This window comes from Mesocricetus auratus, unplaced genomic scaffold (genome assembly GCF_017639785.1).
Source record: "Mesocricetus auratus isolate SY011 unplaced genomic scaffold, BCM_Maur_2.0 Super-Scaffold_100020, whole genome shotgun sequence".
Lineage (NCBI taxonomy): Eukaryota > Metazoa > Chordata > Mammalia > Rodentia > Cricetidae > Mesocricetus > Mesocricetus auratus.
Window position 1 is genome coordinate 4,607,986 of NW_024429201.1, and position 13,780 is coordinate 4,621,765.

General features: G+C 38.7%; 1 protein-coding gene across 1 annotated transcript in view; it reads left to right on the plus strand.

Moving 5' to 3' along the window:
- The window catches only part of Itga1 (integrin subunit alpha 1), a 143,732-nt gene that overhangs the window by 48,715 nt on the left and 81,237 nt on the right, over positions 1–13,780 (plus strand). The window contains exon 3 of the mRNA XM_040728813.1: positions 13,371–13,483. Coding sequence (XP_040584747.1) covers positions 13,371–13,483 — 113 coding nt within the window. The remainder of the gene's footprint in view (positions 1–13,370; positions 13,484–13,780) is intronic.

A 13,780-nucleotide genomic window follows, 5' to 3' on the forward strand; every position in this document is an offset into this window, starting at 1 on the left:
AGCTGACGTGAAGTTAAAGAAACAGCCTTCCTTGGAATTTTAGAAGAAGTGGTTACAAATTTCTGCTGGTTCATTACTGGACTGACCTCAAGGAAGCTTCTTATTCCAGTATTCTGTCACTGTGCTGCTTTAACAAGTGTTCCTGGATTGTTCCTATTCTAGAGTTACTTGAATACTTGACTGGCATTCATGATGAAGGATGTGGTAGGAGATGAGATGCCCAGAGAGGGTTACTATTACTTTAGTTGCTGGGAGCCTAGGTTTTTGGTACTCTGGTGATAAACTAAGATTTGTCTATGGATGACAGTGAACCACACTGAATTGCTAACACACTTTAATATTGTGACGCTTTGATTAACTTCATTTTAGATCAAAATTTTAGAGTATGTTTAATTTTTAACAATCTCACAAAATTAATAGTAGAGACCTTTTACTTTTCATTCTACCTAACTAAAGTCAAAACAGATTTCTAAAACTGTATATTATAGAACTAAGTATGAGTTAGTTAAGACTTCCCTCTGTTTCCAAATCTCAAAAGCCCATGTTTCTCCTAGGAAAAGAGACTTGTATTATCTAGGGATGACAGTGACATGCCAGTGCACAATTATTATTTCACAGAAGAAAATGTACATTTTGATTTCTTTTTTAGACTTTTACAATTTGATAGTAATCTCTTAAAGACTATCAAAACTAATAATTTGAGTTCTTAAGTCTTCTAAGCGTTACTATTGTATTCTAAGTATACATGATCATTTATGAGAAATTTAGCAATATTTTTATGAAGTTTCACATCCTCTGCCCACCTTTCCCATACTCACCATACCCCCATGTTTTGTTTAATGTTACACAAAGCCATCCTTTTAGATAGCAGACACCAGTTATGCTCTTTCTGAACTTGCACCTGAAGTTCAAGGAGCTCAACCCATGGGGGGAATTGGTGAGCGGGCCAATTATCCAGCTTCTTTTGGCTATGCAGAAAACACATGTAAAAGTCAAATTTTACTTGTTACTAATAGACACGTGGGTTTAAAGACAACTGTAATAAACAGTGAGCTTTGAAGAGTTAAAGCACAAATGACAATCAGATGCTAAGAAAAATTCTTATAAAATTTCTCTTGAATTTTATTATATTGTTTTGCATAATCCTCCATATGACAGAAAACTGTAAGTCCCCCCCCCATAGAGTTGGCTCCCTGATTTTGGAGAAAATTGGCATCAGAAGTCCTTCATTTGTATTTTTCCTTACCTTATTGGAGCCATCTGACCTTTTTTGGCTCTGTCTCACATGTTTGAATTAAATTTTTTCATTTATTTTACATCCCAAGAACAGTCTCTCCTCTGTCCCCCCACCTCCCCTCTGCCCCGCCCCATCTACTCCTCTGTTCAGAAACCAGCAGGCCTACCATGGGTGTCAACCAAACATGGCATATCAAGTTGAGATAGGACTTTAAGAGCTCATCCTAGTATACAGAAAGTCCTCTTTCTGTATGAAACCAGAAGGTCAAGGGTTAAGAAACTAAGTCAGTACTGAGTGAGACCTTGATGCATCTCATTCCCAGTCATCCTGTCTTGGCAGAGGTGAAGGTCTACACAGGACAGAACAATGAATGCAGAGATTGACTAGAAAACCAGACTTGCAAAACAAATGTTGCTAAGTGTATGTCTGAATGAAGTCATATTGAGCTGAACTTTAAGCAGACTGTTAATTCTAGAGACATTAGGGAGACAATAACAAAAGCTCAATCTTTTCTTACTTGTGAGACCATGCCCTTACAAGTCCTGCTTCACACATTAAATGCAGCTTAGTTCTCTTTACAAGTGGTTTTGTAAAGATTAAGACCTTTTCTTTAACAATAGCACAAATTAGTATCTATCAAGAAGCAAATATATCCTACATATACAGCAGTGTTCTAATTCTATGGGAAACAAAATATTAAAAAAATGTAGAAGTTTACAGTCTAGAAAGTGTATATGAAACAACTAAGAACCAACAATAGTGCCAAGCAGTATGGAACATACTGTGAGCTCCTTGGGAGTTCAGGAAGAAGAAAGTGGTTCCTCACTTGTTATCCGAGTCTTGAAAGATGACTTGGATAAGAGGAAAGTCACTCCAAGCTAGGGATTCACATAAGTAAAGGTAAACCTTCGAAGAAGAATAACAGATCTTAGAACCCAAAACAAAGCATGGAGAAACCACTAGAGGTTGTTTCATTATTGTAATTTAGAAAATTAATGTAGATCTGACTAGATTGCCTACAAATTTGGAAATCTGCCCGCAAGCAAAAATCCAATTTAGTCCTTAAGAAATGAGACTCTATAGGCTCTACTTGGACAGCCTGGAGTCTTAGCACTTGAGACATGGAAATGGGGAGACAATGAGTTAAGGGTCATTCTCCTTTACATAGGGAGTTCAAGGCCCACCTGAACTACTTGAAACATGATTTCAAAAGAAAATCCAAACAAAGCAATAAAAAATAAAAAAGCCAAAAAAGAGAGATGACTCTAAAGAGACCAAAGCACTGGTGCTGTAGAAAGATGTTTGGACTTCTGTAAGTGTTTATAAAATTAGAGAGATCACAGGCTTTCTCTGGGAAATACACTATAGGATAACTGACATACTTTGGAGAATGTGGATTCTGCTGTTTTAATTTTATTCCGGGGTGAACATCTTTTTTTGGGGGGGGGTTTACGAGACAGGGTTTCTCTGTATTGTTTTGGAGGCTGTTGGTCCAGCCCGGCCTCGAACTCACAGAGATCCACCTGCCTCTGCCTCCCGAGTGCTGGGATTAAAGGCATGTGACACCACCGCCCGGCCAGGAGTGACCATCTTAATAAGTGTTTACTGCCCATATTTTAGAAACTTGTCCAATTTAGGTCAAAAAGAAAAACCCATTCTGATTTGTCTTACCTCTTGGCTACACCATGCCTAAAGAAGGAAGGAGTTCTTGTTGGGTCACACTGTACGTGTGTCCCCTGTGTTTGCAAAACATCGCTTAAATTCTTTGGAAAGAATCAAAACAACACTAAAGTAGCTTTATGTGCCCTTTACTTCTCAGGAGTTTACTGTCAAGTGTAAATTTACTTTATGACTTTTGCCCAGAAGTCATGCTTTCTCGGTAACAGAACGCATCATACCTCTGATTAAGATGGGTGTTGCCCATCATGACTAGCATGAGCTGCAGCATCCAGGGGACTGCAATGCAGTTCAGAAGAACCCACAAGAGCATAGTTGCCCTAATAGTTTCAACTTGAAGAAAATCAATTAAACAACACACAGCCCAGCACAAGCTTTCAGGAAAACACAAGATGTGGTTTGGGACTTTCCACTACTGTCTCTTGATCCTTTCTTTCTCCTGCATTGAACTTTTTAATGGCTGTCCAGGCTACCTTGGAGGCTTCCATGACTTCCCTGGACATGTTCTCCCCCAGTAGATGTCAGTTGGTAGATAAATAAATTCCCCCAAATCCAGTTCTCAACGCAATATGAGTCAAAACTCTGCTGTCTTTTGATAACGTTACCTGCCTCCCCAGAGGACTCTAGATTGTGCTAGGAAAGTGAATCATGGCTTGTGTAACTGATGTTCTGTGTCCAGTATGTGTATCTTTTATATAAAACTTATTCAAGCTCAAAGGAAGAAGACTTCCTAAAGTTCTCTTATAGAGTTTAGCATAGCACTTACTTTACATTGTTTATGATGCCTTCAAAAACTGACATACCCTCTCTGGCAAAATTGTCTTTTTTTTTAAAAAACTCATTTCACTTACAGCCTTCTGGTTTTTTTTTTCTTATCAAAATCAGTATAACAGGGCACAAGTTTCACTTTGGGGACCACTAAATAGTTACTCTATTCATAAAAGAAAAAAAAAACAAACAGGCTGACAAAAGTTATGACAGTCTGAGAGTGACTTTGGTTGGTTCTATTGGACATCAATAAAGAGGTAGGTTGAAAGGAGTGTTATTGAATAATGTAAATATGGAAAAACCCTCTACAGGATATTTTCCTATAGAGTGATATCAGTCATCACTTTCTCTTCAAGGAAGTACAGCCAAGGTCCCAGTAACAAAAATGACAAGTATGAATAGCCCATTTTATCCCAGATCACTAAATTTTTTATTATGACTGGAACTTGTACATGGAGAAAAGTCATGTTATCTAGCTTTAGTGATTTCTCTAGAGATTAGTAATGATATCCAAAACATTTTTTCTCTTCACCTACAGACAATATATTTCAAAAATGTTGTATTTAAAACCAGAATTTAGGCTGAACATGGCAGTGCACTCCTTTAATCCCAGCACCTAGGAGGCAGAAGGTTGAAGATCTCTGGGAATTGGAAGCCAGCCTGGTCTACATAGCAAGTTCCAGAATAGCTAGGGCTTTAGAATGAACGTCTCTCAAATCAAAGGCAAAAACAACAAATAAATGAATAGAGATAAAAGTGTGATGAGTCAACTTGACTGAAAGTTTCAATAGTAAAGAGTACATTTCGTGAGATACCGTGACTTGTGCTCACACTGACCCTGTGAGCTTAGCCAGATGTCCCTGTCATCCTTATCTCATTGACAGGAAACTGAGACACAGAGTAGATGGCCACAGGGTGTACATAGTAAGCCCGTGACAAGGCAAGGATGTGAAGCAATATCCTAGAATGTTCTACCAGTTTTCTCCTTCTAAGAAGTACTCTCTAGAAACACGAACTGATGAAATGCCTTCTGTGACCCAAAGTCCTGTAAGAACATTCTAGAAGCAAAATATCCCCTAAAATGGTAAACAGGGCAAAAACAATTTCAATCCAAGGATCTCAGTTGTTCATAAAACATAAAATCAGGTCTCACTTGCTTTAATTCATTATTCTCATTTAAATTCCCCTTTAATACTTTTTATTAATTAATGAATTTCTCCAAGCCCAATCAGTTTCCCCTCCCTCCTTCATCTTCTCCCAGTCTCTTTCCCATCCTTCCTCTTCTTCCCTCCACAACTGCTCCTTCTCCTTTCTCTTCAGAAAAGGGCAAGCCTTCCATGTCTGCCAGCCAGCCATGGCATATCAAGTTACAGTTAGACTAGGTACCTCCTCTCCTATAACACAGGACAAAGCAACCTAGAAGAGAAACGGTCCCAGAAGCAGGTAACAGAGTCGGAGACAGCCCTTGCTCCCTCTGTTAGGAGTCCCATAGGAAGAACAAGCCATACAGCTGTAACAAATGCGCAGAGGGCCTAGGTCAGTCCCATGTAAGTTCTCTGGTTAGTGGTTGGGTCTCTGTGAACCACTGTGAGCCCAGGTTAGTTGATTGTGTGGGTTTTCTTGTGGTGTCCTTGGCCCCTCAGTCTCCTTCCTATACCCCCCCACACCCACACATAAAAGTCTTCCACAGGATTCCCTGAGGTCTTCCTAATGTTTGGTTGTGGGTTTCTACATCTGATCCATTCAGTGGCTGGATAGAGCCTCTCTGATGACAGTTGGGCTAGGCAATGATCTATGAGTATAGCAGTAAATTTCCCCTTTTTAAATATCTCTAAATTTGCCACCTGTGCTAAGGATATATAAGTGAACAAAAAATTGTAGATGCTGGGGAGCTGGGGTTCTACAACAAAACAAATTATAAATTTTAAAAAGAGGTATGTCATACTTCATGACATAATGTGGTCAGTACTGTGAGACAAAAAAGATAATGGGATTGAGATATGGGCTCGCTGGAATGCCACAAACCCTCAACTGCTACTTTTCTTTAGATCTTGTTATTTTTATGTAGCCTGGGAAAAATGAGGCTTACTTAGCGTTAGAGCGGTAACATGTGTGTGATTCAAGAAGAGCATGCTAGTTGCCAGAGGAAGAGGAAACAGCCCCCAGGAAAGTAAATAACCATTTTCCGTGCCATATACTGCTGGTGCAATCCTCTACCACTGGTCAAAACCCCCATACTTCCTGTCCAGATCTTCTGCTACTGGGTTCCACCACTTCCTCGATTCACAAAGCTTGATCTTCATCTTTCCCAGAATGCATAGTATGACCTGGCTGTATTTGTTGCATCAGTACCGATTCCACTTCTTTCTATACGCTGTGGACTCTTTATTGGACTAAAGGCCAAACATTGTCTTAGCCCGCCTGCTCCAGTGTGCACCGGAAGCTTTATCCTGCTGGCTTCTAGCCATTCATACCTCCCATCGTTTGTCCTTCCTGTGTTCATTCTCCTGCCCCTACACATTCCCTGTGCTGTCAGCAATCTCCATTTCCCTCTGTCTTGTCATTCACAACTCCTTTGCTAATTACATGTGTTTCAGGATTGCACTTTCATTCATTATGCCAGGTTTCCCAAGCTAATCACGTATTTTCCAACTAGTCAGTCCTCATATACACATTATATCTGTTCCATTGAAAAGATGGAAATTTTGCAGCTGGAAGGGACTTTGGAATCGTATTGCCCATCTACTATAGAAATGTACTTGACAATATGGCTGGTCAGTTGTACCTGAGAGGGTACTGTCACTTTAAGTCACTATACAAGTCCACTACTCTACTACCTCTCCTTTAATTATTGCTAAATGAATATAGCTATTTTGCAAAAGAGGTGGGGGAAGGGAGAGGATATGGGGCCCAAACTTATGTTTTCTTCCTATTTTTACATTATATATATTTTTATTATTTACTATTTATTTATTTGGTTTTTCAAGACAGGGTTTCTCTGTATTGTTTTGGAGCCTGTCCTGGAACTTGCTTGGTAGACCAGGCTTGGTCTCAAACTCACAGAGATCCACCTGCCTCTGCCTCCCGAGTGCTGGGATTAAAGGCGTGCACCACCAACGCTGGGCTATTTTTAATTTTTGAGATTATAAATAATTACATTATTTCTCCCCCCTTTTGCCTCCCTCTTATCCTTCCCATGTATCAACTGCACATTGCTTTCTTTCAAATTCGTACCTTTTTTGTCTTTTTGTTGTTGTTGTTTGAGACAGTCTGTCACTAGGTATCTCTGGCTATCCTGGAACTCACTAGGTAGATTAGGCTGTTTCAAACTCACAGTGCTCTTCCTCCCTCTGCTTCCTGAGTTCTGGGAAAGGTATGTACCACTATACCTGGCTCCTTTCTTCTTTTGATCATATGTAAATATGTAAATACAACCTGTTCAGACTGTATAATGTTATGTATTACTATATAATAAACACACACACTTATATATATACTTAAATACACACATATATATATATATATATATATATATATATATATATATTTCTTCCTATTCCTTCCAGGACTATTTGGTATTAGATAACCATTTGGAGTACTCTTCCCTGGGGAAGACTATTGTCCTTGCTGTTCAGGTCATATTTAGGTAGCCATATTGGTGAGACTTCATAGTTGTAGCTTTTCTGAATTTCTAGAGACATAATCTCACAGCAAATTTCCTGTTCCTCTGGACTTTTACCCACCAACATGGTTCTCTGATTGTATTAAGGAACCTTCTCTTTGCAGCAGAGACAATTACAGAAAACCACAACTGCTCAAAACACCAAGATCAGAAGCCCAGTCCCAAATGACACATCTACAACACACCTCCTGCACCCAAGGCCTAGGGAGTGCTCTGGAAGAGGGGAAAGAAAGATTGTAAAAGCCAGAAATTTCTGATGAGGGCAACTCATTCAATAAGAATATACTAGTGCTCTCTTCTGGTGTGCAGACATACATGGAGGCAGAACACTGTAAATATAATGAATAAATAAATCTTAAAATAAGAAAAAATATTGTAAAAGAAACCAATCTTAATCTCCTAGGCATAATTTATTGTGCTTTTATACCCTCCTTTAAATCAGTGTGTTACACAGATCTTAATTGTTATTAATGTAAAGTCAAGATACATCAACAGAAAGAACTGATATTTAGGGAACCTATAATATGAACTCTGGGCTGTTCTGAGCCTTCTGCACATCTTAACTGTGTTAACCTTTGTGGTGATGATTGTGTCAGATAAGGATCTAGCTTCATTTTGGTCATGAAGAAATTAAAACACAAACAGGGTAACAGACAGTAAACACTGAAGCCACAGTTTGAACTCACGAAGGCTGTCACTAAGACTCATGGTATCTTCTACAGAGAGAATTTAATTATTTAGTATATGGAAGGCACTTAGGGCAGTGTCTGGCACATGGCATAAACTCAATAAATGCTGGGTGTTATCTGGGCCACTGTAACGAGTTTAATAATTTGGTTTCATCTCCTTTAAATTGGACCAGTTTTTCACTTAAATTAGCTAGTCTTTCTCTTTGAATTAGGTCACAGATAAATTTTCATCCTATTGTATATATACACTCATCAACTTCTGTTTTATAGGCAACACAAGGTTTTACAGATTTCATCTACAATAATCAATTACTTTCACTGTCATCCTTATTTCTTAACTTTTCCTTTAGCATTGCCTTTATGTATTAAGCTATTTTCCTTATTTAGACCATTTTAACTAATGGATTCCTAGAAGTAAGAATTGTAGCCTAAAAGATTGAAATATTCTTACGGACCTTCTTGTACATCAGAAATGGTTCAGCCAGTACATCATATTATATGTTTAAGAATTCTTCCTAATATTTATAAGTTTATTTATATTAATAAGAACTCTTACAAAGAATTTATAGAAAATAAATCCCATCCTTTGTCAGCATGACTATCTCACAAGTATTTAAAGTTGATGAAGTGTTTGCTTGAGCCATTTGTACCTTCTATAACCTGTTAGTCCTTCTGTGGGCATTTTCCTCCTTACTAAATGTCCCAATTTTTCTAGAGCATCTCTTCCCTGACAAAATTGCTTGGCTCTCAACCATCTGAGTCACAGTCTCCTAAATGTGTTCCATTGTGCCTATGTTCCAATTACTGCGAGGAGTCCAGACGTGACCAGGGCAGAGCACAGAGGGCCCATCACTTTCCTTGACCAGCACATCTATTTCCAGCAATCCAGCCTAAGGTCACATTAGCATTTTTGGCACCAAAATACAGAGTTGACTCATGCTTTTGTGCTGTCAACCAATTCTTCCATGACTTTTTCACATGAACTCCCATTAAATCAGACTTCCCACATCCTGTACTAATATAGACAGTAATGTGCAGTTTGGTAAATTTATTTATGTATGTTCCTATTAAGTTTTTGTTAATCTATATTTATGATTCTAGAATATTGAGAATATTTCTATTCCCAACTATTTGCAGATATGGTTTTAAAATATTTTAATGTGTTTTGTATCTTCTCTGAATTCATAAGAACATATTCTCAGACAATCTTGAAGTTCAGAGTTTTATAGTATATGATAGAACCCTAGAGAGTGAATATACCTGCTTAGCCATGAACACAAAATCAGTTGTTGACCCACCCAACTGCCTTAACAGTTATGCATACTGAAGTGTCTTTTCCTGAAGATGTTCTGGGAGACTATGTAATTGAATGGTACAGATCTATATGCTGCCTGAAGTGGAGACAAGCTGAAACATAGCTCTATTTTCTTCATCAGTGATGGAGTATTTCATAATGTGGTCTACAAAGACACTAAGACTTTATCCTGGATCTCAGCACTGTACAGATTTCTCAAGGGCTTACAATATAAGACTGTCTCATTTTAAATCCCAGAATGACCTTCTGTTTATGTTTCTTGCTTTCTCTGAAACTGGCAGTTTCTCATGGGAAAAGGCTCATTTATACTTGTGTGTTTTCATAAAGCAACACAATAGCAGGCTTACCTGTGATAAATATGGTAGCGATAGATAAAACAATAAAGGGAAATCTATTACATCTCCTATGTATCTTTTTTGTCTCTAATCCCTAGCACCACTCTCTCTCTCTCTCTCTCTCTCTCTCTCTCTCTCTCTCTCTCTCTCTCTCTCTCTCTCTGATACCATAAATTGAGCTGCTTTCCATTGACATCCCCTTACACTATGATGTCCTGTCTCATGACAGATTCAGAAGCAATGAACTAAAAGAAAGCAGTCAGCTGAAATAAATTCTTCCACCTTTACATTTTATTTATTTATTTATTTTTAAATTTAAATTTAGATTAGAAACAAGGTTGCTTCACAAGTCAGTTCCAGGTCCCTCTCTGTTTCCCTCCCCTCTTCCCGTGCCCTCCCCCCAACCCCCCTCCAATATCCCCTCATTTCCCCAGGGAGGGTGAGGCCCTCCATGGGGGTGTCCACAGTCTGTCATTTCATCCAGGGCAGGGCCCAGACCCTCCCCCAAGAGTTCAGGAGAGTGCATCTCACATTGTTGGATGGGAGTCCAAAGTCCATGTGTATACTCGGGATGAATACTGATCTACTGCCCAAGGCTCAATAGATTGCCTAGGCCTCCTCACTGACACCCCCATTCAGGGGGTCTTGATCAGTCCCATGCTGGATTCTCAGGCATCAGTCTGGTTTTCAAGAGCTAACCCTTGTCAGGTCTGCTGTTTCTGGGGGTTAAACCAGCCCAGTCTTAATCCCTTTGGTCATCAGTCCTCCCTCTCTGTTACTGGTTTTCTTGAGTTCAGCTCAGTGCTTAGCCATGTGAGTCTGCCTCTTCTTCCATCAGCCACTGAATGAAGGTTCTGTTTCCCAGACTCTCTGGTCATGGGATTGTAGGCTGTCACTCCCCAGATCTATGTCTAAAATCCATATATGAGAGAGTACATGCCATGTTTCTCTGTTTTGTGACTGTGTTACCTCACTCAGGATGGGTTCTTCTAGTGTCATCCATTTGCCTGCAAATCTCAGGATTCCATTGTTGTTTTCTGCTGAATAGTACTCTATTGTGTAAATATACCACATTTTCTATATCCACTCTTCGGTTGGGGGGGCGTCTAGGTTGCTTCCAAGTTCTGGCTATTACAAAAAATGCTGCTATGAACATAGTGGAACAGACATCGTTGTTATATGAATGGGCATCTTTTGGATATATGCCTAAGAGTGGAGTTGCTGGGTCTTGTGGTAGGTTTATTCCCACTTTTTCTGAGGAATCTCCATACTGATTTCCAAAGTGGCTGATCAAGTTGGCACTCCCACCAGCAATGGAGGAGTGTTCCCCTTTTTACCACATCCTCTCCAGCATAAATTGTCGTTGGTGTGTTTGATTTTAGCCATTCTGACAGGAGTGAGATGGTATTTCAGAGTTGTTTTGATTTGCATTTCCCAGATGGCTAAGGATGTTGAGCACTTTTTCAAGTGTCTCTCAGCCATTTTAGACTCCTCTATTGAAAATTCTCTATTTAGTTCTGCAGCCCACTTTTTAATTGGATCCTTTGGTGTTTTGGAGACTTGCTTCTTGAGTTCTTTGTAAATTTTGGAGATCAACCCTCTGTCAGATGTGGGGTTAGTAAATATTTTTTCCCATTCTGTGGGCTGCCTTTTTGTCTTGCTGACTGTGTCCTTTGCCTTACAGAAGCTTCTCAGTTTCAGGAGGTCTCATTTATTAATTGTGGATCTCACTGTCTGTGCTACTGGTGTTATGTTCAGGAAGCTGTCTGCTGTACCAATTCATTCAAGGGTACCACCCACTTTCTCTTCTAAGAGGTTCAGTGTGGCTGGATTTATATTGAGGTCTTTGATCCATTTGGACTTGAAAGACCTGTATCACAAGAACTTTGAATCTTTAAAGAAAGAAATTAAAGAAGCCCTTCAAAAATGGAAAGATCTCCCATGCTCTTGGATAGGTAGGATCAATGTAGTAAAAATGGCAATCCTGCCAAAAGCAATCTACAGATTCAATGCAATCCCCATTAAAATCCCAGCACAGTTCTTCACAGACCTTGAAAGAACAATAATCAATTTTGTATGGAAAAACAAAAGACCCAGGATAGCCAAAACAACCCTGTTCAACAAGGCAATGTCCGGAGGCATCACCATCCCTGACCTCAAGCTCTATTATAGAGCTATAGTCCTGAAAACAGCTTGGTATTGGCACAAAAATAGACAGGTAGACCAATAGAATCGAATTGAAAACCCTGGTATTAACCCACACGCGTATGAACATCTGATCTTTGACAAAGAAGCTAAAAATATACAATGGAATAAAGAAAGCATCTTCAACAAATGGTGCTGGCATAACTGGAGGCTGGCATGTAGAAGAATACATTTCGATCCATGTTTATCGCCATCCTATGCATCTTTTTAATTATTTAAATTATGTTTTGTAAGTATAGAAAATAATGATTCATGATGCCCTGTTTATACATGTATGTCATTTAACATCACAGTTATGGTTTCATTCTTTTCCCCTCTCCTGTCCCACTGATTGAGCAGCTCCCAAACAAGCTTTCATGTCATGTGCCCATCCTTTAACTCTATATTCTGCATAGCAGGGAGAACATGATATTTGTTTTTCTCCCTCATTACCCTCTCGCTTTTTAAAAGTTTTCCTCTATGCTTACACGGTGCCCTCTCTACATTCATATCATATATCTACATCTATATCTATATCATCTGTATCTATATAGAGACATCTTAATCTAGTTTCTACATACAAGAGAAAATATGAAATGCTTCCCCTTCCAAATCTGACTCATTTTGATTCACACTGTGATATCTAGTTCCGTTTTTTCCAGTAAATGTTATAATTTCATTCTCTACAGTTGAAGAAAACTCTATTATGTATGTGTGTGTACATCTGTACTACATAATTTTAATCTATTCATTTGATGAACATCAAGGCCAGTGTCATATCCTGACTATTGTAAACAGTCTAACAATAAACATGGATGTGTAAGTATCTTGTACATGCTGCTTAAAAACCCTCCAACTATATATGGTGGCACAGCTGGATCAGAGGGTAATGCACCTTTTAGTTCCTTTTTAATATGTACTTCTTTTTTAAAGTTTAAGATATCTATTTATTTTTGTTTTATGTGTATGATTGTTTTACCTTTATGTTTGTCTGCATACTATGTACATGTAGTGCTCAAGAGAACGGAAGAGGGCATCAGGCCCCTGGCACTGGAGTTACAGATACTTGGGAATCCCTGTGTGGGTGCTGGAAGTCAAACCCAGGCCTTCTGCAAGAGCAGCCAGTACTACTCCTAACAACTAACCCATCTCTCTAGTCCCACCTTAAGTTTTATAAGGGACCTTTATTGATTTGTAATGACTGTACTCGATGCAGTCTAAGGGAAATTTTCTCTATACCTAGCATTTCTTGTTTGTTTTCTTAATGATAACCAGACTGACTGCTAAGATTTATAGCAACATTAGAAATCTGAAATTTATTAGTGATACTATGATTATTTTATATGACATTAAATTACCAACAGGGTCACAATCTTGTGATGTTTATGGGAACAACTGTCAACTGTTTTAGAATTTACCATAAAATAATTATAACAAATGTCTCATTACATTCACATTTTTAATTGCTTTATTCAACTTCCAGGGTTCTCATTGGTTCTCCTTTAGATGGTCAACCCAAAGCAAGAACCGGAGATGTCTATAAGTGCCCAGTTGGGAGAGAGAGACCAATGCCTTGCGTGAAGTTGGATTTACCAGGTGTGTAAAATCAAATAGTCCATCCTAACTTGTACTCATATTCTCACTGAAGAAAACTTTCAAGTGACTCAAAGTGCTACTTTTATATTATAATGCATAATGCAATATATTAAAGGGTAATACATGGTAATTTTACAGTTGCTATCTAGAATTCACATAGAATAACATGATGGATCCCTTGGCCCTTACTTTGCTGCCCTAATTCATCAGGGAACAGTCATAGATTCCAAATATCTTACTCCTTTGGTAATTTGCCTCTTATTATTGTTCAGGATCATTTGAAAACAAGTTATTTGC